The sequence below is a fragment of the Lepus europaeus genome, chromosome 5 (genome assembly GCF_033115175.1).
Source record: "Lepus europaeus isolate LE1 chromosome 5, mLepTim1.pri, whole genome shotgun sequence".
Classification (NCBI taxonomy): domain Eukaryota; kingdom Metazoa; phylum Chordata; class Mammalia; order Lagomorpha; family Leporidae; genus Lepus; species Lepus europaeus.
In genome coordinates this window covers 15,027,239-15,050,919 of record NC_084831.1, presented here as the reverse complement: position 1 = coordinate 15,050,919, position 23,681 = coordinate 15,027,239, and the positions used below count along the sequence as shown (strand labels likewise).

Here is a 23,681-nt window from a genome sequence, read left to right as displayed (position 1 = left end):
AGAGTGTTTCTGGCTGCTGCAGACCCTGGGAGGCAGCAGCTGGGCTCCTGCCTTCCACTGGGAGACCTGAATGGAGTTCCCAGCTCTTAGCTTCAGCCTCAGCCTTCCGTGGGCATTCAGGGAGTGAACCAGGAGATGGGAGCTCTCTCTCTCTCTTTCCCAAATAATTATGTAAACAAGAATTTTAAATGAAGAATCTGAGACAGGCGTCTGTGCTTTCCAGGAGGTACCGTCAGCCCTGTTCATGTGTTGGAGACTCAGACTGTTGGCCCTGTGGTTCTAGAATCCGAGGCGGACTCTCATTGTAGGGGGGACACTGCGGCCCAGGGGCTGCCCAGCCACGCCTCCTGGGCCCTGGCTGGCCTCTGACTTCCCAGATTTGTGGTCTTTCTCCCTTGCCCTGGGGACCTAGGTGGAAACCTCTTCCTCCATGAATAGATGCTCCTTGAAGCGGTTCCCTGAAACCTGAAGGCAGGCATGCATGAGGCATGGAGCAGGTAGAATTCAAGGCCCCGGCAGAGAACACTTTAGAGTCTGCTCTGGGCCAACCCCAGTGGTCTCCACCAGAAGTCTACCTTATGGAACCTTGAAGAAACTTCCCCAAACTGACACTGCACAGAGGCAGGGGCCTTGCTGAGCTGGGCTGTCACGGTCCACCTGATCCAGTAGGTCCCCCTGCCAGCCCGCACCGGGGCTGGGCTCCCCGCCAAGTCCTTGGCCAGACAACTCCTGTTGGCTGCTCCGTGTGGCGCAGGTTGCTGGGAACCTGGCCAGGGCTCAGCAGTCCAAGCCTCCCCGACCGACCGACTCAAAAACCCCAGGTCTTGCCCCCCCCCGCCCCCCCAGTTCTCTCTGCAGCTGCTGACTTAGCTCCTGGGCCCAGGCGGCGGTACCCCGTCCTCACCTGCAGAACTTGTTCTTGCTGTAAGCCTGGTGAGCCGGGCACTCACTTCTGTAACTGAATATTTATCCCTGATTAGGGCTTTGTTCCCTTGGCTGTAGAAATACTGGGAAGTCCTGGGTTAGACAGCTCACCTCTGTCCTCTCCCTCCCTCCCTCTGGCTCTAACTGCCTCCTTCCCTGTCTCTCTCCACTGCTCTCTTGCAGGCACCCCTTGCTCTGTGTCTCGCGTTCTCTGTCGCCTTACCTGATGGTGGGTGGGCGGTTAAGGCCACCAGCGCGCTGAGCTTCTGCGTGGCCTCTCAGCTGCACCCTCCAGCCTCAGCGCTGCTCCTTGGCTGATGGCCACCGCCCGGTGACCTCTCCCGAGATGGACTGGGCCGCCTGCCCTCGCGCGTTCCCTGCAGACTGGCTCTGCGGATGGACGTGCTCTCCTTTCCAGAAGGAAAGTGAGACACCACTCACGTCTCCCCTTGCTGTGACCTCGTCTCACGGGCTCCCCGCCAGCAGCTAGGAAGGAGGCAGAGGAAGTGCAGTGGGGACTCCGAGAGAGGGGCCTGGGCCGCTGCCGTAGCCTTTGGAAGCACAGCAGTGCCCTGACTTGCAGCCCTGGGCTCGCCGTCCTCTCCGGAGCAGCCCTGGGCTCGCCATCCTCTCCAGAGCAGCCCTGGGCTCGCCATCCTCTCCTGGAACGGCCTCCTTGTCCTGGCCCCAGGCCTCCAGGGGACACCTCCTGCCCCGAGGATGCCTCTGGTTTCCTTCTGCCCTTGGAAGCAAGGCTTGTCCAGCAACCACAAGGCCCTTAGCCTGGTGACCCAAGGCGAGCAGAAAACATGACAAAGGTTAAAAATCCCATCTCCAAATTCTGTTTGCCACTCTGACCTGGAAGTCTGCATTTTTAATTCAATCGTGGCTTAATTCTAATTTAATTTTGCAGTGAGCACCATCTGTTTAGATTTAGCACTCTGGTTGACACTGGAAAATGAGGCTCAGCTCCACTTGGTGCTCCTCTGGTTGGGGCTGGGGTGCCCGTTCTGGAGGGAGGCGTTGTCCCGTTCTCTCCCCCTGAACCCCCCACTGCTGGGTGTCTATGGAGCCGATCCTCCATCCTGCGCTTAGGGATGCTGTGAGGGCGGGCATGCTGGGAACACCCCCGTCTTTAACTGCCATTGGCCCGTTTCCCGCTCCCTCTGAGGTTCCTTCCATCTTCTCTCTTCCTCCTTGCCCTTCACCTCCTCAGATGCCGCTGTCTCCTTGCTCTCCATACCCTGGCCTTTCTCCATCCAGATAAGGGGAGGGGTTCCTCTTCCCCAAGCCTGCCTTCCCAGAGCCATGCCAGGCGGGGGTCGCTCTGTTTTTACAATTATTTATTTGAGAAAAATATACATATATATATATAATTATATAAACATATATCTATATACAACAAGTATACACTAGGTTTGCCACATGAGTGCCATAAGCCCAGTCACTTGAGACATCGCCCCTACCTGCCAGGGTCTGTGTTGGCAAGAAGCTGGAGTCGGGAGCCCTAGCTGGGATTCGGGGGCTGGCGCTGTGGTGTAGCAGGGTAAGCCATGGCCTGTGACATCAGCATCCTATATGGGTACCAGTTCATGTCCTGGCTGCTCCACGTCTTTTTTTTTTTTTTTTTTCAGATTTATTTATTTGACAGCCAGAGTTACAGAGAGAGAGAGAGAGAGAGAGAGAGAGAGGTAGAGAGAGGTGCCTTCCACCTGCTGGTTCACTCCCCAAATGGCTTGGAAGAAGCCAGGAGCTTCTTCCAAGTCTCCCATGTGGGTGCAGGGGCCCAAGGCCATCCTCTGCTGCTTTCCCAGGCTCATTAGCAGGGAGTTGGATCAAAAGTGGAGTAGCCAGGATTCGAACCGGTGCCCATATGGGATGCTGGTGTTACAGGCAGCGGCTCTGCCCACTATGCCACAGCCCCGGCCCGCTTCTCATACTTCAAAAAAGCTTCCCAAGGGGTTGCCGCAGGTGGTGTCCCTCCAAAGCCTGACCGCCGGCTTTGGTGCCTGGCGTCTTGGACTGTCTCAGGTGTCGCCAAGCCTTGGGGGCCTTTTTGCATTTTTTTAATTTATTTTTTTTATTTGACAGGTAGCATTATAGACAGTGAGAGAGAGACAGAGAGAAAGGTCCTCCCTCCGTTGGTTCACTCCCCCAATGGCCACTACGGTCAGCGCTGCACCGATCCGAAGCCAGGAGCCAGGTGCTTCCTCCTGGTCTCCCACATGGGTGCAGGGCCCAAGCACTTGGGCCATCCTCTGCTTCCCTCCCGGGCCACAGCAGAGAGCTGGACCGGAAGAGGAGCAACCAGGACTAGAACCGGTGCCCCAACCGGGACTAGAACCCGGGGTGCCGGCGCTGCGGGCAGAGGATTAACCAAGCGAGCCACGGCGCCAGCTGCCTTTTTGCATTTTTAGAACCCAACTTTTCTTCCTCGATGTCTTCGTGTTCCACCTCCTCTGGTGCAGAAATTCCCGTTCACTTCCTTTCCACAAAGAACCCAGTGATGGCCGTGCGGCCCCTCCCCCAGCTGACCGCCACAGAGCCCCACCTGCCAGTGTGGGACTTCCACGGGGCACTGACCTGGCTCCAGGGGCAGCCACCCCTTGGCCATTAGCGGCTCTGGCAGGTCTGAGTCTGGGTCTCCTCATGTCCCTTGGCAGCTCCCCACTCCCCAGCAAGCTGCTAGGACCTCCTACCTCCATGCCCAGCCCTGCCAAACCTTGCACCCTCCACCTTTTTCTTCCCAAAGGGCAAATCTAACCATGCCTCTGCCGTCCTCGGAGGAAGTCCCTCATAGCACCTCTTAGGATCAAAGCCTCGCCCTGCTCAACCCTTCCCCAATTACCTGGTTGTCTCTTACTTATTCTTCAGGTCCCAGCCCAGTCATCACCCCCTCCAGGAAGCCTTCCCTGACGGAATCCCTGCACACCCCAGACTGTTTCTGAAAGCAAGGGAGTCAGTCTCCCTCTGTGTGTTTCCAACCTGGCCCTGAGTTGGTGCTAAGCTGGGTACACGGCGTCAGGGTCGTTCCCAACTTCAGGAGACCTTTCCTGTCGTGCGGCCTTGGCTTTTGTAGGAAGCACCTCTTGGAGCAGAGGGGACCCAAAGCTGGCCTGGGCCGAGGGCTCCGAGCGCCGCCACGCCTGCGCCTTCCTCTCATTGTGCCTCCTTTCCTGTTGCGTAGACCGTGAGGCCGGGGACACTTTTCCTCCCTTTGAGGATCTGCTGAATGGAGCTATTCCCCCAAACCTCTCGCTGCCTCGTGGGCTCTGCAGTCCCACCCAGGCTTCACCGCCCAGCTCTCTCCTTCCACTGTGTGCTAGAGGGCGAGGCTGCCACCTCCGGGCCTCAGTTTCCTTATTTGCAAAGAGAGGACTCAGAAGGCAGCTCCCGCGGGACGGGGAGGGTTCCGTGAGCAGCTGTCCCCTGCTCCTGTGCCTGGTCACCCTCGTCCCTGGCCCTGTGGGGGCGGAGCTCTCGGGAGAGCCCAGCTGGCCGCTCACTGCATGCCTGGAAGCCCAAACATCCTGTTCTTTTGGGAACTCCTTACAGGAGAAACAGGGAAAAGCTGTGTTTTTTTTCCTTCTACCCATATCGGGTGACACAAAAAACGCAAGCCTGCCTCGCTGATGTGTGGGAGCAAATCTGAGCTGCCGAGCAGGGCGGTGGTTCCGTCCCTGGATTAGGGCTGAGTGTGGGAACCCGACCGCCCCGGAGACGGGAGGGCAGCCCCGATGCCTCCCCGGGGCCTAGGCCTACAGCAGAGCCCCTTCCTCCCGGGGAGGGGGCGCCCCGGGCTCACTGCCTCCCCACCCCTCCTGCCCCCTCCCCTGCAGGTGAACTTCCACAGCTCCCGGAGCAGCCAGCGGTGCTGGGCCGCACGGACCCAGGTGGAGAAGCGGCTGGTGGTGCTGGTGGCGTTTCTGGCGGCAGGACTGGTGGCCTGCCTGGCAGCGCTGGGCATCCAGTATCAGACAAGTAGGTGCCTCTCTGCTTTGTGGTGGGCTTGACTCACTGCTGCCCCTGGCTCTCTGCACAGGGGCTCCCCTGGCCGGGCTGGGACTGACCTCCTGGTCCACGGAGCCAGCAAGACTAAGAGGGTGAGGGCTGCTGAGATGCGCTGAGACCTGGGAGGTGGACGGCATGGGCGGTATAAAGGTTTTTCGGAGTCAAGCACAAGTCCACACCCTGACCCGGCGGCTTGGCCGTGTGTGACCTTGGACAGGTCGCTCGGTTTCCCAGAGCCTGGGTCTTCTGTCCTTCACGTGTGAACACAGTGCCCAGTCTGGGGATGGCGCCGAGGACTGGGAGTAACACAGGTTGTGCACCTGGTGCCTCGTAGGTCCTCTTCCACCTGGGCCTGCGGCAGGTGGTGCTGGGAGGCGGGCCAGTTGGAAGCGCAGGCTGACGCTAGCTGCCATCCTGGCTTCTGATAAGAGAGCATCCGTGGCTCCTGCTGGCTGAACAGTTCCATGCACCAAACAGGTCTCTCCTTCCCTCCTTCCAGCACTCCACCAAGTGTGGCCCTTTCTGGCCCCTTCTCTGGATCAGGAGCCAGAGGCACAGAGGCAGAGTGACTTGCCCTAGGTTACATGGCTAGTGGGGGCAGAGTGGGGCACCTGGACTCCACCCAGGAGCTGCCACGCTCCCCAGGGCTCTGCCTCGCTGTGTAGTCTCCCCATAGCAAATCAGTGCCCCAGAAAAGCTATCTTTTTGTGGGCCACCTGCCCTTCGCGCACCTCTGTGAGTGCACTTGTCTGTCTACCCGGAGTTGTGTGGTGTTGGGGTCGCGCCCTCTCTGTCCCCGCTGCCAGAGGGCGTCTGGCTGAGGGGATCTAGCCAAGAGCCTCACGGAGCAGCTGAGCACAGTTAGCCCCTAGGGGGCTGGGAAGGGCGGGTCCCTTTAAAGACAGGGGTGGGGCATCTGGCCATGCCGGGCCTCACTCTCCGCTGCCTCCCGCTCTAGCTTTCTGAGAGCCAGATGGCCCACCTGAGCAGCCTCTGGGGTCCCACCACTGATGGTCTCGCAGCCCATCAGAGGAAACCTTGGCTGGATCTGGGGGTGTCGTTTCCAGACAAGGTTGAGCCTGTCTACTGGGGAGTCGCTGTGGCGGACTGGGCTGGGAGGGGACCCTTGGTCTGAGTCATCCCTGTGTCCCCCTGTGTCGGGGACACAACCACTCATCCATTCCAGAGAGAGTTAATGGGTGCTTCCTGTGAGTCAGGCCCAGGGCCAAGCACCTAGGTGGTGCTTACGAAATAATTGCTTCATTATTTAACTGACTGTTTAATGGTTTATAGATGTTTTGTGCCTGGCCCAGCAGGTGCTTGGTGCATATTAGATTAATTAACCTTAACCATATGTGCTTAGTCTGGTGCCTGCCTGCCAGAGGTGTGCAAATAGTCAAATGAGTAATGAGCAATTGAAGGAACAAAGGAGTGGGATGGAGGATTGAGCTGGGAGCAGCCTTTCCCTCTGTGTGTGTGTGTATGTGTGACTGCAGGTATGCATGTATACGAATGTGTGTGCATGAGTGGTGGGCGCATGAGTGTGTACACGAGTGTGAGTGTGTATGTGTGACTGCAGGTATGCGTGGGTGTGCATGAATGAGCACGCACGTGTGTGTGCATGTGCATAAGTGTGTGCGCGTGTACATGAGTGTGCATATGTGCACGACTGTGTGCATGTGTAAGTGTACACGAGTGTGTGCATGTGTGCATAAGTGTGTGTGACTGCAGGTATGCATGTGTGTGAGTGTGTGTGCATGTGTGTGTATGTGTGACTGCAGGTATGCATGTATATGAATGTGTGTGCATGAGTGTGTGGGCGCATGAGTGTGTACACGAGTGTGAGTGTGTACGTGTGACTGCAGGTATGCGTGGGTGTGCATGAATGAGCATGCACGTGTGTGTGCATGTGCACAAGTGTGTGTGTATACATGAGTGTGCATATGTGCACGATTGTGTGCGCATGTGTAAGTGTACATGAGTGTGTGCGCGTGTGCATAAGTGTGTGTGACTGCAGGTATGCATGTGTGTGAGTGTGTGTGACTGTGCAGGTATGCATGTGTGTGAGTGTGTATGTGTACATGAGTATGAGTGTGAGTGTGTGCCTTCTTCACCAGTGGGACACAAGCTGATCAGTCTTGTCCCGCAGCTGCCCTCTCGTCAGCTTCGGTTCAGAGCCCCTGCTGGGCCGTGTAGACCGTGGCCCGTGTCTCTGCAGCTCTTGGCCCAGGACGTGGGGAGCAGGCAGACCCTGGCAGCCCGTGTGCTGCCCTGAACCTTACCCTGGGAGTTCCCAGGATGTTGCTTCCCCAGAGACTGAAAGGGAGCCCCAGGAAACTGCTCCTTAATTATCTGCTGTTACTACCAAGGGGGCCGCAGCCTCTCAGGGCCTCCAAGGGGTTTTCCCAGCCTGGACGTGGCTGGACGTCGCTGGCGTAAAGGTGGGCCAGGGACCAGGTGAGCCCTGAGCCACCTGATAAAGTGGCCGCCTCCGATGCTGGCGCAGTAGCAGGTGCTGGTGGCAGTCACGTCTGCATGAGCGTCAGGCCAATCAGAATCCTCTGAAGAGTCTAGAATACCTGGCTGCAAGCTGTGTCCAGCGCGTGGGTACACTTTCATCCGCCTTCCTGCTGCTCCCTCCTTTCCAGACAGCGGCAGCAAACCAAATAATAGTGAATTCTCTCAAAAAAAAACTTCAAAGTGTCTCCAGCAGGGTGAGTGTCTGAGAACTGGAACAAGTTCCTAGATCATTCATGTCCAAAAGAGAGGAAATACTTACTGTCTCTGCAGGGGGTGGTGACCACGTGCTGGACAAAGCTCATTCATTCATTCAACACACACGCACTGAGCAGCTGCTGGGTGCCAAGAACAGTGCTGGACAAAGGAAACACAAAAGCGAAGTACTGACCCAGCCCTCAAGTTCACATTCTAGCTGGGAGGTAACCCAGGAGCTGACTGTGACCCAGTATAGCGGACACTCAGGCGTCCAGGGACCCAGAGAGGAAGAGCGTCTTGGAAGATTTCCCCGAGGGAGATGGGGCCTTAGATGTGAGGGCAGGGGGAGACTAGGACCCTTCATTAAACAAATACACACTGTGCACCTGCCGGGCCAGGAATATTTGCTGAAAGATCTGCAGACCATTACACGGGTGAAGAATCCGTTGCCGCACGCGCCGCCTAGGTCGGCAGCCCAGTGTCTGGCTGAGTATGTGCTGAGCTAGGAACTTGGACCCCTGTGCCCGACTTCTGGGGGCTGGGTTCTTGTTTTTTAAACTCGAGTCCTTTACAGACTGCCTTCTGGGTGTTTCTGCCCACCAAGACTTCCAGCTTCACTCGCTGCGGTTTGGAGTGTAGTGACAATCGGTATTCGTCTCCCTGCCCCGATGTGAAGTTACATTATAGCAGTAAGCAGCATCAACGTGTACAGAAGTCCCTCCCCGACCCTGAATACGCCATTACATCCCCTCCCACCCCGGTGGAGGAGTGGGGTGTGCACTTCTGATCGGGGTGATCTGATTGCAGGCGTCCGGCGTCGCGGTTAGGACTTTGGTTAAGACACCTGCAACCCCCCCCAGAGCGCCTGGGTTTGAGACCTGGCTCCAGATTCCCGCTGAAGCAGACCCTGGGCAGCAGCAGTGAGGGCTGGAGTGACGGGGCTCCTGCCCCGACGTCAGAGGCCTGGATCGAGCTCTCAGCTCTCAGCCGGAGTCCAGGCTGTTGCAGGCGTTTGGGGAGTGAACCAGCAGATGGGCGCCCGCTCCCTCTTGCTGTCTGTGTGCCTTTCTGCCTCTTTGATAAATAAATAAATAAAATCTGATTTAGAGGTGTTTAAAATGCACCCCCTCACACATTTCCTTGTTCTTTTTTGATGCGCAATAATTCAATGATGTTTTAAAATGTATTTATTTGAATGAGAGAGCGGGAGACTCCCAGAGATCTTCCATCTACTCGTTCATTCCCCAAATGCCAACAGCAGGCAGGGCTAGGCCAGCCGGAGCCAGGAGGAGCCAGGAACTCCACCCAGGTCTCCGAGGCGGGTGGCAGGGTGCCACATACTTGGGCCATCATCTGCTTCCTCCCAGGCTCTTTAGCAGGAAGCTGGACCTGAAGCAGCATAGCTGGGGCTCGAAGCAGCACGGCGAGACAAGATGCAGGTGTCCACGTGGCCGTGTAACGCTATGCCACAAGGCCCGCTGCGGGTCAGGGGTTGTTCATGGCTGTAGAATTATCCCAAAGTCAAGTCACTGTGATCGTCCAACCGTGCGACTCCTCTGAGCCTTTCGAGAGCCTGAAGGCCTTTTGCTGTCATCAGATGTTAATAACCCCACGGGAGAGCTGCTCCAGCCCGTGCCGCCCCGGCTGGCGCTGTGTTTCCGAGGGAGGCGGAGGCAGCCCCTGGCGGCCATGCATTGTTTTCTGCTCCCCAGAGGTCGAGTGGAACATCAGACTCAGATGGAGGGAGCTGCGCCCTGCGCCCGGTTTCAAGATCTTCCATCACTGCTATGAAATGGGCCCGACGTTGTTCCAGATTTCTGGAGACAGAAACCGGGGCTTGGAGTGATGTGGTCCCGTGCACAGGGCCCCATGGGCAGAAGCGGAAGGCTGGGGTTTAACTGGGTCTCAGGGCCTGGACAGTCAGGCTGCCCTCCTTGCTCCTGTCGCGACAGGCAAAGAGATGGACGAGGAAGGTGCAGCCGTGGCGTTAAGCGCCCAGGGTGGACCTGGCCTCAGCTCTCAGCTCGCACCTGCAGCCGGGCGACCTTGTTCCGTTCCCTCGGGCTTCAGCTTCCTCCTCTTTGCACAGTGGCCTCACGCCTGCACCTGATGCTGGGCACGAGGGTTGAATGAGGGCGTGAGCCTGCGTGCTGTGCCTGTGGGCTGTCACCCCAGCATAGCCCCTGCCACCAGACAGTTAGGCTGCGCTGGGTTCTCCAGGCCTGCACTGCCTGGTTGCTTTTGCTGCCTCGAGCCAGGTCCCCTGGTTCAGGTCCTCTTGCTGCCAGCAAACTGGTGTCCTCGGGATGTTTAGGGTTTTTCGCCCACCCCAGGATTCAGTGGGGGTGACCAACGCTCCCACCTTGGGCACAGGAATAACCTTTCATAGTTCCCACCCTGTTCTCATCCGTCCTCCTCCCTGTGTGCTGGGTGCCACGTTACCTGCACCCGCACTTGACAGCCAATCCTTGGTTTGATTTGTAGAGTGAATGGCGGGCATTTCTCCTACTGTGTTTTTTTTTTTTTAATTTTTCATCTATAATGTGCGTATCCCCAACAAGATGATTAGCTCTTGAAGGAAAAGAACAAAGCTCTGCCTTTGTGAGTCACACACACACACACAGGGACACACACACACAGAGGGACACACACAGGGACACACACACACAGAGGGACACACACAGGGACACACACACATACAGAGGGACACACACACAGGGACACACACACACAGAGGGACACACACAGGGACACACACACACAGAGGGACACACACACACAGAGGGACACACACAGGGACACACACACAGAGGGACACACACACAGGGACACACACACACAGGGACACGCACTCGGCAGAGAACCCAGAAGCGGCTCGGCGATTATTTGGTTGGATACGTGGATGCAGGGGTGACTGCGTGCATTTGTTGAGCTTCACGGAACAGTAATAAGTCGGTGAAGATTTGTGGAAGGAAAGATTGAGTGAGACAAAAAGATTCTGTTTTAGCCACAGAAAGGACTCCGGGCAGCTGAACAGAAGTCTTGTTTTGCAAGCCAGACTTGCATTTGCTGAAATCATTCTCAGCGGGGTCTCGTGACCATCCAGGTCCAAACCTCTTTGGTTGGGGCCAGAGCAGGGCTTGTGCCCTCCTGGGCCCCGGGCTACCTCCTCCGCCCTCATGCCGCCTCCTCCCTGCCTACCCTTCACTGGCCTCTTGTCCTTGACCCCTCCAGGGAGCCCCCCGGTATGTCTGAGTGAGGCCTGCGTCTCGGTGACCAGCTCCATCCTGAGCTCCATGGACCCCACGGTGGACCCCTGCCAGGACTTCTTCAGCTACGCCTGCGGCGGCTGGATCAAAGCCAACCCCGTGCCCGACGGCCACTCTCGCTGGGGGACCTTCAGCAACCTCTGGGAGCACAACCAAGCCATCATCAAGCACCTCCTTGGTAAGCACCTGGCCAGGACATGGAGGAATGGCCACAGCGGGGCATTGTCCAGGCCAGGTCAGAGGAAGCACTTGGTAGAATGGGGAGACCGTAAAGCTGAGTTTAAACAAACGCCCCCTTACTTATTGTGTGATCCTGAGTAAGATACTGATCTCAGGGCCTCAGTTCCTTCATCTGTCAAGTGGGTCTGTCCATACTCAGACTGCAGAGTTCGGAGAACCTGTGCAAGGAGCGTCAGTGTGGTGTGTGGGGCACGGAGCAGGTGCCCAGGGACTAGTAGCTGAGCTGGTACTCTGGTGGCTTCAAGCTGCAGCTTAGCTTTTGGTCTCTGTTAAAAGTTTTAAAAGTTGTAAGCCAAGGGACTGAAAGCTGGACACAGTAGATCAGATTTCAAGGTTGTGCTCCCTTGAGAGTTAGGACAGCAGCTGCTCAGAGGGTTACACACTCAGTGTAGACAGGGCTCTCCCTTGGCCTCGTGGTATCCAGTCCTGTGTGCGAGACCACCAGACGCACCTTGTTAGGTTCCTGCCCCTCTGGTTGACCTTGGCATTGGTGGTTTTGTGCTTCAATTAGGATCCCACGTCTATCTTGTTTGCAGCATATTACTGATGAATTTCTGTTGAATTCCCTTCTTCCAGAGGGATCTTCATCCCGCACGAAATCCCAGCCCCTAAGCTGGGCCATGGAGGCCCTGACTTGAAGCCCATGGCAGCTGGGACCCTGCCATTTCCCTGTCCTGCTAACCCCTGCCCCCTCCTGGGCCTCTAAATGCTGAGACAGGCCCGATCCCCGAAACCCAGTCAGTTAACTCCTCAGTGACGGAACTCAAATAAACTTATTTGTTTATTTGAGAGGCAGAGTTATAGAGGGAGAGACAGAGAGGGAGATCTCTCATCCACCAGTTCACTCCCCCAGATGGCCGCAGTGGCAAGAACTGGGCTGATCTGAAGCCAGGAGCCAGGAACTTACTCCAGGTCTCCCACATGGGTGTAGGGGCCCAAGCACTTGGACCATCTTCCACTACTTTCCCAGGCCATCAGCAGGGAGCTGGATCTGAAGTAGAACAGCCGGGATTCGAACTGGCACCCATATGGGATGCCAGCCTCACAGGCAAAGGCTTAACCTACTACACCAGAGCGCCAGCCCCTGGATCTTAGCTTTGACAATACGTATTAACATTTTTTTAAAAACCCTCAAAATACTCCAAAGAAGTTAAACTATAAGGAGATAGCTAAATGAAGACAAATCTCAAAGGAAGATTTCATAAGAAATGATGTTGCTATGACAATTACGGATTCAAGACAACTGCATCTTTTAGATGCGAGTGGGAACAGGAGACCTTTGTGCTGTGCAGCGTCGAGGGTGGGCAGTAGCAGCGGCAGCAGTATTAAAACCAGCAGCCAACACAGCACCCCAGGCCTCCGCAGAGCCGGGAAGGTCACTTTTCTGCTTAATGTTCATAGCTCGTTCATCGAACAAGCGAGAAAAAGCCCGGGGAGTTCCATCCTGGACCCACGTTCCAGCAATGGCAGAGTCTGGAGTTGAACCCCAGGGCTTGGAGGAACTCTGTGTGCCAGAGACGGCACAGCCTAGCCTGGACGTCTCCCTGCCTGCCCGGTGCTGTCCAGGGCGCTCTGGGAGGGGCTGCAGCCTTTCCTTTCAGAACTAGAGGCTTCAAGGGCAGCCGGACCAGAACTTAGGGCTGCCCCTTCCCCAGCGCCTGAATACCTAGCCACGCAGGGAACCGGCCAGGGAGTGGAACAAGCTGGGCCAGCTCCGCTGCTCCCAAGGGCCTGGGCCTGGTTTGGGCCCTGACTATACCATTGCTGTGCCGCTGTAGATCAGGTGCACAACCTCTCTGGGCTTGTTTTCTCGCTAATACGATGGGAACCGTGCCTCCACCAAGCCAGAATTACGTAAAGGCTGTGCTTGGGCCTGCCTGCTGTGTAGCTGGCTCTCCCTCTTGCTACTCAACCTGGACTTTTGCACAGCACATCACGGTGTACTCGGCTCGTCTGTAGATGCTGTTTGGTCCTGCAGGGTGGAAGCTGGCACGGTACCGTTCACCCACGTGACAGGAGACGAAACCGAGGTTCAGAGGGGTCCTTAAGCCAGCAGAGCTGGGCTTCCCCTAACTCCTGGTCCTGTGTCCCTTCTCCTGTCCCACATCAGCTTCCTCGGGCACAGGGGACACATGCAGCTCCCTCCCCGCCTTGTGGGAGAGCGCTCCGGGGACCTGGAGAAAGGGCAGAGGCGACAGAGACTTCCAAGTGTCCACCGTGCCCTGGCCACGGCACCCGCTCTGCACCTGCTGCCTCATGAATCCTCACAGCGACCTGGGACGGAGGGGTCGGTGGTCCTGTTATAGATGCGGGCATTGAGGCTCCAAGAAGTGGAGCATGGCCGAGGACATACCTGCAGCCTGGAGGGAAGAGGGCTGGCGCGCTGGGGCGGGGGAAGGAAGGTGGACACGTCCTCCAACCTCGTGTACTGAGCCCACGGGGTGTGAGCTTATTGTTTCTGGAACTGGTTCTTGTCGGGAGGACTCTGGGTTTCTGCCAAGATTGGATCCGTCCCCTGCTGCCCCACCCCCGAGTTGGCAGGACCCATAAGGAGTGGCCTCCAGTCCTGGGTTACCCGAGGATCAAGTAGGTGTGGACCGGGCACGGAACAGCCAGAATCATGCATTCAAGCCCCTGACCGCTGGGCCAAGGTCTGGTGGCGTCAGGAACCCAGACTGCCCCTGCATGCTAGCTGGGCTGCATGTCAGGTCACTCAGCTCTTTCCTGCTTAGTTCCAACATCTGTGAAATGGGTTTAACAGAGCCACCTAACACAGACAAGACCTGTGTGTGCTGAGTTGATTGCCGGTCAAAGGGCTCAGCGCCAGGCCTGGCACCTGGTGAGGGCTCGGCAAGGCGTAGCTGTCCTTCCTGGAGGTGGTGAGCGAGTTCCAGCCCCAACTTCTGCCAGGCAGTCCCTGCGACCACAGGGAGGCCGCCAACCCCTCACCTCCGCTCCTCACGTAGCAAGTAGGAGTTGACCGCGATCGTCCGGAGGGATATGCCTGGCCGAGGAAAAAGTAATTCTCTGCTTATTTGATGACTTGTAGCAGCACTGCTGTTGTCTCAGTCATCAGAGGAGGAGGCTCAGGGCACCAGTGTGACACGTGGGTTTTGTACTTGTATCATTTCATTTCATTCTCAGAGTACTCCCAGAGTAGGCTGTATGTACCCATTCTACAGATGAGGCCAGTAAACACAAAGGAGATATATTTCCTGGGAAGTAGTGAGCTGGCGTGCAGGCCTGGCACTGTGGGGCCTTAAAACCTGCACCCTTTCTCACTGACTCACCGGAGCCAAGTTCACCAAGCACTGCTTCCCCAAGAAGTGTGGCTCGCCGGCCTCCTCTCCCTCCTCTCCCCCTGGCCTCTTGGCTGAGCTCTCCAGGCCAGGTCTGATGAGCTCAGTAGCTGGGGATCCCCCATGTCATACTGAGCAGGAGTGCCCTAGGGGGCACGTCCTGGGGTCCCTTCTGCCCACGCTCACCCATGGGGACCAGTTCATAAATGGCCTTGATACTTGATACTTGATACTCCCCTGAGGAGCAGGTGTGGGGCCATTGCATTCCTGGGCTTAGACCAGGCTGGGTTCAGCTTTGCCCGCACAGAGAGGTCAGCCAGCGGGCTTTGGAAGGAAGCTGGAGTCACTGGGGAGGGGGCACCCAGATTACCTCCAGGTGGCCTGGGGTGGGCTTCTCTCTAGAGGAGAAAGGACCTTCCAGGTGCCAGTGAGGCTTGGCCCTGCCGGCCAGGAAGGATGGCTGTGACATCTGCTCATGACCTCTGGCAGGCCTGCCCCCCAGGCGGATCCGGGGTGGGGGGCAGGGAGAGCGACCTCAGCCGCTGGAGACATAGGTGCCTTCCGCCCATGCTCCGCCACCCCCCCATGCGACCAGGGTGGCTGCCTCTTGGGCTCTGGGGGCACAAGAGCGTGGCCACTCATCATCAGGGAAAGGAAGAGGACCAGGCCCATCACCCGCTCCCGAGCGGCTACACCACCCCCTCCAAACCCATCAAGACTTCCAAACCTGCTTCCTCCTCCTGGCCGTGTAATGGCCCGTGGGGCTTCAGCTGTAACCCTGTGGCGTGTGCCTGTCCTGCTTACTTCACTGTACTTTATTCTCTAGGAATACATGCAAAGGACAAAGTAATGCCTGCTTGTCGTAACAATTCCAGCAACTGAGCGTCAAGTTAGCAGTCTCCCTTCTTTCTTTTTTAAAAGATTTATTTATTTGGAAGGCAGAGCCATAGAGAGAGACAGACAGGAAGAGACAGATCGTCCATCTGCTGGTTCACTCCCCAAAGGGCTACAGTGGCCAGGGCTGGGCCAGGCCAAAACCAGGAGCCAGGAGCTTCACCCAGGTCTCCCAGTGGGTGACAGGGACCCAAGTCCTTGGGCCGTGCTCCACTGCCTTCCAAGTGCACTAGCAGGGAGCTAGATCAGTCACAGGTGGTGGCTGCACCAGTGTGCCACAATGGCGGCCCAGCCTCCTTTCTGCCCCGACACCAGCCTCCCTGAGAAATACACACGGAATATCCCGTGACGTGTAAATGTGTCCATGTTCCTGCTGTGGCACCCTGTAACACCCTGTGACATCCCATACTCTTTTTTTAAAAAGATGTATTGATTTATTGGACAAGCATAGTGACAGAGACAGAAAGATCTTCCATCTTCTGATTCACTCCTCAAATGGCTGGGGCAGGGCCAGGCCAAAGCCAGGAGCCCAGACCTCCATCCAGGGCTTCTGCGTGGGTGCCTGGAAAACAAGTACTTGGGCTGTCCTCTGCTGCCTTCCCAGGCACGTTAGCAGGGAGCCAGATAGGAAGCGGAGCAGCGGGGACTTGAACTAGCCCTCCAGGACGGGGTGCAGGTATCCCAAGCGGCAGCTTACCCCGGTGCAGCACAGCGCCAGCCCCTCGTACCTTTATTTTGGTGTTTTTTCAATATCTAATGTCTACATCAGTTTCCTCTCAACTCAATGGTCCACTGCACGTTGGAAGGAAGGGCTCTGAAAGGCTTGAAGGCTTTCTATTGGGCAGTGGCTGCAGCCAGGGCGCGCCTTTCACTTTGGGGATGGTTGAGTGGATGGGTTGGCTGATTGATTGATTCAAGGGAGGGAGACAGTGTCTGGGGCTTCTGGGGCGCCTCTAGCTTCCGATCGTCCCTGCAGGAAAAGGCAGGAGGCAGAGCTGAGGCTTCAGTCCCCACCCCGCCACTTGTATGACCGCAGACAAGTTACCCAGCCTCCTTCCTGTGAACTTGGGGAATTGTCATGACCAGAGGCACACCCATGGCCGCACCCATATGCTGGGGCCCCAGGTCAGTGTCTCAGAGAGGCCCCAGAAGGCCCAAGTTCAAATTCCAGGGAGCTGCCGGCTGGCTCCGCCTCCACCACAAGTCCCTCCCCCCCCTCCCCCCCCCCCCCCCGCCTCCTGGGCATGCTCTCTGAAATGGGCCCCAGGAGGCGCTGATGGTGTCTCGGTTACTCTGGTCCTGGTCCTGGCGGATTGAGGCGCCTGGGAAGATCTGCAGGGAGTCTGTGGTTTTATCTAAAACAAACACCGGGCTGGCCCTGCTGTGGGGTTGGCCCTGGTGTGGAGCTGGCCCTGGTGTTGGGTTGGCCCTGGTATGAGCTGGCCCTGGTGTAGGGTCGACCCTGGTGTGGAGCTGACCCTGGTGTGGAGCCAGCCCTGGTGTGGGATTAGCCCTGGTGTAGGGTCGGTCCTGCTGTGGGGCCGGCCCTGGTGTGGGGCCGGCCCTGGTGTGGGGTCGGCCCTGGTGTGGGGCCGGCCCTGGTGTGGGATCGGCCCTGGTGTGGGATCAGCCCTGGTGTGGGATCGGCCCTGGTATGGAGCCGGCCCTGGTGTGGGGTCGGCCCTGGTGTGGAGCCGGCCCTGGTGTGGGGCCGGCCCTGGTGTGGGATCGGCCCTGGTGTGGGATCGGCCCTGGTGTGGGATCGGCCCTGGTGTGGGGCCGGCCCTGGTGTGGGATCGGCCCTGGTGTGGGATCGGCCCTGGTATGGAGCCGGCCCTGCTGTGGGGCCGGCCCTGGTGTGGGGCCGGCCCTGGTGTGGGGTCGGCCCTGGTGTGGGGCCGGCCCTGGTGTGGGATCGGCCCTGGTGTGGGATCAGCCCTGGTGTGGGATCGGCCCTGGTATGGAGCCGGCCCTGGTGTGGGGTCGGCCCTGGTGTGGAGCCGGCCCTGGTGTGGGGCCGGCCCTGGTGTGGGATCGGCCCTGGTGTGGGATCGGCCCTGGTGTGGGATCGGCCCTGGTGTGGGGCCGGCCCTGGTGTGGGATCGGCCCTGGTGTGGGATCGGCCCTGGTATGGAGCCGGCCCTGCTGTGGGGCCGGCCCTGGTGTGGGGTCGGCCCTGGTGTGGGGCCGGCCCTGGTGTGGGATCGGCCCTGGTGTGGGATCAGCCCTGGTGTGGGATCGGCCCTGGTATGGAGCCGGCCCTGGTGTGGGGTCGGCCCTGGTGTGGAGCCGGCCCTGGTGTGGGGCCGGCCCTGGTGTGGGATCGGCCCTGGTGTGGGATCGGCCCTGGTGTGGGATCGGCCCTGGTGTGGGGCCGGCCCTGGTGTGGGATCAGCCCTGGTGTGGGATCAGCCCTGGTGTGGGATCGGCCCTGGTGTGGGGTCGGCCCTGGTATGGAGCCGGCCCTGGTGTGGGGTCGGCCCTGGTGTGGAGCCGGCCCTGGTGTTGGGTTGGCCCTGGTGTGGGGTCAGTCCTGGTGTGGGATCAGCCCTGGTGTAGGGTCGGTCCTGCTGTGGGGCCCGCCCTGGTGTGGGGTCAGTCCTGGTGTGGGATAAGCCCTGGTATAGGGTCGGTCCTGCTGTGGGGCCGGCCCTGCTGTGGGGTCGGCCCTGGGCTCTGGGCAGTAGCAGGGGAGGTTACTGAGCTCCTGCCCAGCAGTCTCGACCCTGCCCGCCTGGGCGTGCACTTCCTTCCCGCCAGGCGACGCGGGAGAGGGCGTTCCAGTAAAAACTCTCAGCGGAGGAAGCAGGCGATTAGGTGGTGTGCTGTCTCCTCTCCCTGACTTTGGGCAAGTGACTGAGGAAGTTTCTAGAACTCAGGATTCCTGGAAGGAAATACCTGTTGCTTGGCCCTAGGCGGCCAGATGACTCCCACACCATCAGGGCCCTGGAGGTGCCACTGTCTCCACAGTGTGCCCAGCTGAGTCCTAGGAGCTGCCCTGGGGGCTGCTGGCTTCCTCTGCCCCGTGGAATCTTCTGGAAAATCAGCAGCGACAGGGGTGCCGGGAAGGAGAGCACACTTTTCCGAGTGAGAAAATGGCAGCAGGTTTCCCTTTGAAAGCAGCCACCTCCCTCGGGCGCAGCCTTGAGGGGCGTGGAGGCCAGCTCCTGGTGGGGCCCCCAGGTCCTGCCTGTCCCTGCCCCTTTTCTCCCCACGTACAACCTGAGCGGCACCCGGCCTCTTCCGCATCTCGTCCCCCAGACACGGTGTCCCTGTTCCCCACGTGGGCTGGTGAGCTCTGTGCTCTCAGCACATCCCCCGCTCCCTCTGAGGCCCACCCAGAGGAGCCCAGACAGCTAAACCGAATCAGGGGTGCAGGGGCGTCAGCCCAGGCGTGGCCCGCACCCGCAGCACACTGAGCTCATCTTTGGGCGCCCGCCCCCCACCCCTGTACTGTCCGATGCCTTCTGGTCTCCTCCTGGCTGTGGGTCTCCACCAGGCTGCAGGCTTCCCACAGCCAGGCCAGCGTCCGTGCCCCGTCCCCGCCCTCCACACCCAGCCCACAGCCACCCCACCGCACTGCAGAACTGAATAAACACTGGGGAGCCCAGGGAGCACAGTCCCCAGAAGCTTGCACTTAATCGGGGGCAGCCTCTCAGCAAAGGTGAGAGGGGGGCTATGCTTGCCGGAGGCGCTGGTCCCTCCAGGCGCTCAGTCCTGGCTGCAGGCAGAGATGCCAGGGAGAGGGGGCCCAGGCAGCCTTGAGCTGGAACTCCCTGTGGTTACCAAAGCCACGCAGTTCCTGGAGAACCTCGCTTGGGGACTCTTATCTCAGTAGCCTTGGGCTCTGGGGGAGGGAGGTGCCAGGCTCGCCCAGGGGCCTCCTCCCCCACCCCCTGGCATTTCAGGGTCATGGCTCGGGAGACCAGGGAGCAGTGAGGGGCGCCTGCTCTCCCTCCCAGGAGCCCAGCTGCTGGGAGCGTTGCCGTGGAGACGGCCCCTCTACTTTCCCTGTTCTGCCTGCTGAGTCTCGGGAGCCGGCAGCAGCCTCAGCTCTCGGCTGCCACCCTCCCCGTGTCTGGGGCCTGTTCCTACTGCTCCCCAGGTGCTCCCAGAGGTGGCCCTCGGGGCTCTGTGTACCCACCCTGCACAGGTCCCCGTCATGCAGGGGCATCTGTCTCTGCATCTCCCTGCACACTGATCCCATCGTCTCCTCTGGGCTGTCACCTTGACCTCAGTGGGGCCGGGGGTCTCGCTACCCGGTGGGGCCGTGGTGCTGCTTATGGTAAGCGCCAGATGGCAGGCTGGCGAGGGCTGGCTCAGCAAACAACTCTGGCGCTTTGCACCAAGTGGCTATGCCCAGCGGGTCTCTCTTCCCTAAAGAGCAGACCCTTTAATGTCCCTCACTTGTCCCCGTACTGTCCTCCCTCCCCTCTCCTCCAGCCTTTTCCCTCATTCTACCTGGGGCAGCTCTTCATCTTGGAGAAGCAGCTCAGACAGAACACACAGGAGGCCTCTAACCTTGTCACACACGCCTCCCCCTTCCCAGAGGGAGTGACTTTCTCTGTGCCATTGGCATTGTTCAAGGCACTTCGGTGTCCCCTGCCTGTCCGTGTCCACCAGCAGACCCAGCTCCTTGGGGGTGGGGAGCAGGTCACAAACGTAAAGCTCCACTTTCCTCCCAGTGCGGCGGCCGCCAGGTGCTCACGGTGGGTTTGTTTTAATGTTTGTTTATTTTCATCTGCTTGAAAGGCAGAGTGGCAGAGAAGGAGACGGAGATCTGCCGTCTGCTGGTTCACTCCCCAAATGCCCGCCACAGCCAAGCTGAGCCAGGCCACAGCCAGGGACCCCGAACTCCATCCAGGTCTCCTGCATGAATGGCAGGGACCAGGCATTTGAGCCATCACCTGCTGCCTCCCAGGATGCATTGGGAACTGGGTCGGAAGTGGAGGAGCCCGGACCCCGAAACTGTCCCTTCCATATGGAATGCAGGCATCCCAAGCGGGGGCCCAAACCCCCGCACCACAACTGCCCCTTTAAATTTGCTTGAGAGACAGTGACTGACAGGTAGAGAGGGCTCCATCTGCTCTGCCAGAGAGAGACAGAGCAATCTCCATCCCTTGGGCCACTTCCCAAATGTCTGCAACAGCCAGGGCTGGGCCAGGCCGAAGCTTGGAGCCGGGAGCTCCATCCAGGTCTCACCCAGGAGTGGCAGGAGCCAGAGACAGATATGGAAGCCCGGCACTGTGATGTGGGACACAGGCACCGTGACTGCTAGGCCAGGTGCCTGCCCCTAGGGAGGGCCGCCTTGGAGAGGCCCCTGGGAGAGGCCCCGACGCTGAGCAGTGTTCTGTGCAGAGGCCTCGTGGGGACAGGGATGACATTTTCCGTGCTCAGTGCATGGTGCGAAGCAAGCATCTAATAACTGTTGAGTTGATGAAGGGATAAATTCCACCAGAAAAGTCTTCCTGGAGGATGGGGTAGGTGGCTCCGTGCTTGAGTCGCCACTGGGATGACCGTATTCCATATCAGAGTGCCTGGTTCGTATCCCGGCCCCACCACTTCCACTTCTGCATCCCGCTGCTGCACATGCTGGGAGGCAGCCGTGATTGGGCCCCTGTCACCCACATGGGAGACGCGGATGGAGTCCTGGCTCCTGGCGTCGGCCTGGCCCAGTCCTGGCTGTTGCATCCATTTAGGGAGTGCCCCTGCAGATGGAAGCACTCTCTCTGTCTCTCTGCCATTCTGGTAAAATGAAAAGAAATAAATTTAATGATAAAAATAAAAGTCATCCTTAGGGGAGGTGCTCTTTGAAGGAAGCAGGCAAGGTTAGCAAGTGAAGGGGTGGGGGATGGGCAGGTCTGGCGCTGCCGTGAGCACTCGGGGACAGAGGCCCTGGCACGCAGGAGGTGCTTGCCGGCCTGACTGCAGAGAGCAGTGGCTTTCACTGCGTGTGGACAGGACCCTCCCGTGCTGAGGAGCAGGGTGGGGACCAGAGTCCCCCGGTACCCTGGGTAAGGTCGAGAAGCCACACAGGGTGGAGACGCTGGCTGCTGGGGCCGGGGAGGGAAGTGGAAAGGGCTCCTGGGCCTCCCGCGAGTCTGCTGAACCTGCAGGGGCTGGATCAGGAAGCACAGCGCCAGTTCCGAATGACGAGGCCTTTGGGGCACCGTCCAGCTGCAGCCATTATCACGAGAAACGTCTGGGATCCGAGAGCCAAGGCAAGCCTCTGCGGCCTGCCCCAGGCGGGAGCGCCTGTGTGAGCGACCCCATTGGCCGGGGAGGCGAGGAACACTCTCCACCTTGGCAGGCAGAGGTCCCTCGCACCACCCCTGGCAGATCTGATAGCCCTGTTCACAGCCAAGGACCTGAGAAGCCCCTGAGAAGACCGAGTCCCCCAGGGGGCAAACTCCACTCTCTTGTCATTCCAGAAAATTCCACAGCCAGCGTGAGCGAGGCCGAGAGGAAGGCCCAGGTGTACTACCGTGCGTGCATGAACGAGACCAGGATCGAGGAACTCAGGGCCAAGCCCCTGATGGAGCTGATTGAGAAGGTGGGCCCCCCACCCCGGGCGACCCCTGCCTCCTTCCACCCACCCCCCTGCCTGCCCCCTGTGGCTTCTGCCCCCCAGCTCACAGGTACCCATGCACAGGCCACCTCCCGCCCGCAGCCGCCACCCCCGCTGCCGTGTAGCTCCTGTGTGCGTGTGCGCATCTCTGCGTGGCCAGGGATGTCTGTGCACATTTGTGGCGACATCTGCTGTGGGCGTCTGTCGTCTGGGAGTGGGACAGGCGCCATCCTTTTCGGGCAGCCGGGCCTCTGTGTTGCTACGTCCTTTCCTTGGAGGGTGTGTTTGCGTGTGCACGGGGGTGTGTGCCACACACCAGCACCAACACAGACGCTTGGCTCCAAACCTGCCCTCGCTCTGCGGGAGGGTCACGTTGACCCGGGGCCCCTACTCCCGAGCAAGCCCTCCCCAAGGAGGGCTGCCTGGGTAGACAGAGGGTGGCGGGCCTGTTTTCTGGCTGCACCAGGGACTGCCCCACCCCTCCTCCCATGCACAGACCTCACATGGGGCATGTGCCCAGCCAGGGAGAACCAAAAATATTTCTTAAAAATATTTATTTATTTATTGGAAAGGCAAAGTGAAGGGGAGGGGAGAGAAAAAGAGAGAGAGAGAGAGGGAGAGAGAGAGAGAGATCTTCCAGCCGCTGATTCACTCCCCAATGACTGCGATGGCTGGGGCTGGGCCAGGCTAAAGCCAGGAACCTAGAACTCCATCCCAGTCTCCCATGTGGATGGCAGGGGCCCAAGGACTTGGGCCATCTTCCACTGCTTTCCCAAGCCATAGCAGAGAGCTGGATCGGAAGTGGAGCAGCTTGGACTTGAACCGGCGCCCATATGGGATGCCGGCACTGCAGGCAGCAGCTTAACCCGCTATGCCACAGCGCCGGCCCCAACTTACTGAACTTTTTAAAGCACGCAGCACTTGTTTGCCATTGGCACAATTAAGTGCGGATTTTAGCAGGAAGCGCCTCCCCGGGGTTCAGTGTACAGGCAGAAGGCCCCTGCCATTCCCGGGCCCGCCTCCCTGGGCGGTGCTTCCAGGGCCGGCACTGCCAGGAGGAGTCTCTGCTCCATCCGTGGTCTCCCGGCTGAAGACCGTGAAGACCGTGCCTTTCATTCGCTCTCAAGCTCAGGGAGGTGGATGGCTGCCCCAGGGGTACAGAGCAAGTCGGCTGCAGAGCCAGAGTTGGCATCCAGGTGCTTCGGCCACCTCATCACCTCCCTGTGCACTGCTCCTCCCCACAGCTCGGAGGCTGGAACATCACAGGTCCCTGGGCCAAGGACAACTTCCAGGACACACTGCAGGTGGTCACCGCCCACTACCGCACCTCGCCCTTCTTCTCTGTCTACGTCAGTGCCGACTCCAAGAACTCCAATAGCAACGTGATCCAGGTGAGGAAGGGGCGTGGCCTCCTCCTGGGTGGAACCTCGCAGGCTGCGGGGTGGAGCAGCATGGGCTGGGCAGGTGGCAGCTGCTGGTTTCTAAGCCGGGGCTGTTTCTGGGGGTCCCCAAGGGTGCGGCTTTCGCAGGCCAGGCGGCTTGGGGCGGCCGCTGCACTGTGTGCGAGTCTTCAGGTTCTGACTGCTCACAATGGGCCCCCCGGGAATAATGTCAACTTTGGGGCATGACGGGAGCCCTCTGCCTGGCCCCCACCTTAGCCTCTGGCCTTTGTGGCTTTGCTTAGAATGATGGAGTCCCTCTCTCCCTCCTGAGCCAGGGGAACTCCAGGCTGGAGTCACAGGCAGAGTCCCCAGCCCGTCT

At 59.1% G+C, this 23,681-nt stretch overlaps 1 protein-coding gene across 2 annotated transcripts in view; it reads left to right on the top strand.

Moving 5' to 3' along the window:
- ECE1 (endothelin converting enzyme 1) overlaps positions 1-23,681 on the top strand; it is a 108,579-nt gene that overhangs the window by 57,056 nt on the left and 27,842 nt on the right. For both annotated transcript variants that reach the window (XM_062190580.1, XM_062190579.1), the window contains 4 exons: positions 4,764-4,905; positions 10,885-11,097; positions 21,784-21,905; positions 23,165-23,311. In XM_062190580.1, the coding sequence (XP_062046564.1) occupies positions 4,764-4,905; positions 10,885-11,097; positions 21,784-21,905; positions 23,165-23,311 (624 nt within the window). The remainder of the gene's footprint in view (positions 1-4,763; positions 4,906-10,884; positions 11,098-21,783; positions 21,906-23,164; positions 23,312-23,681) is intronic.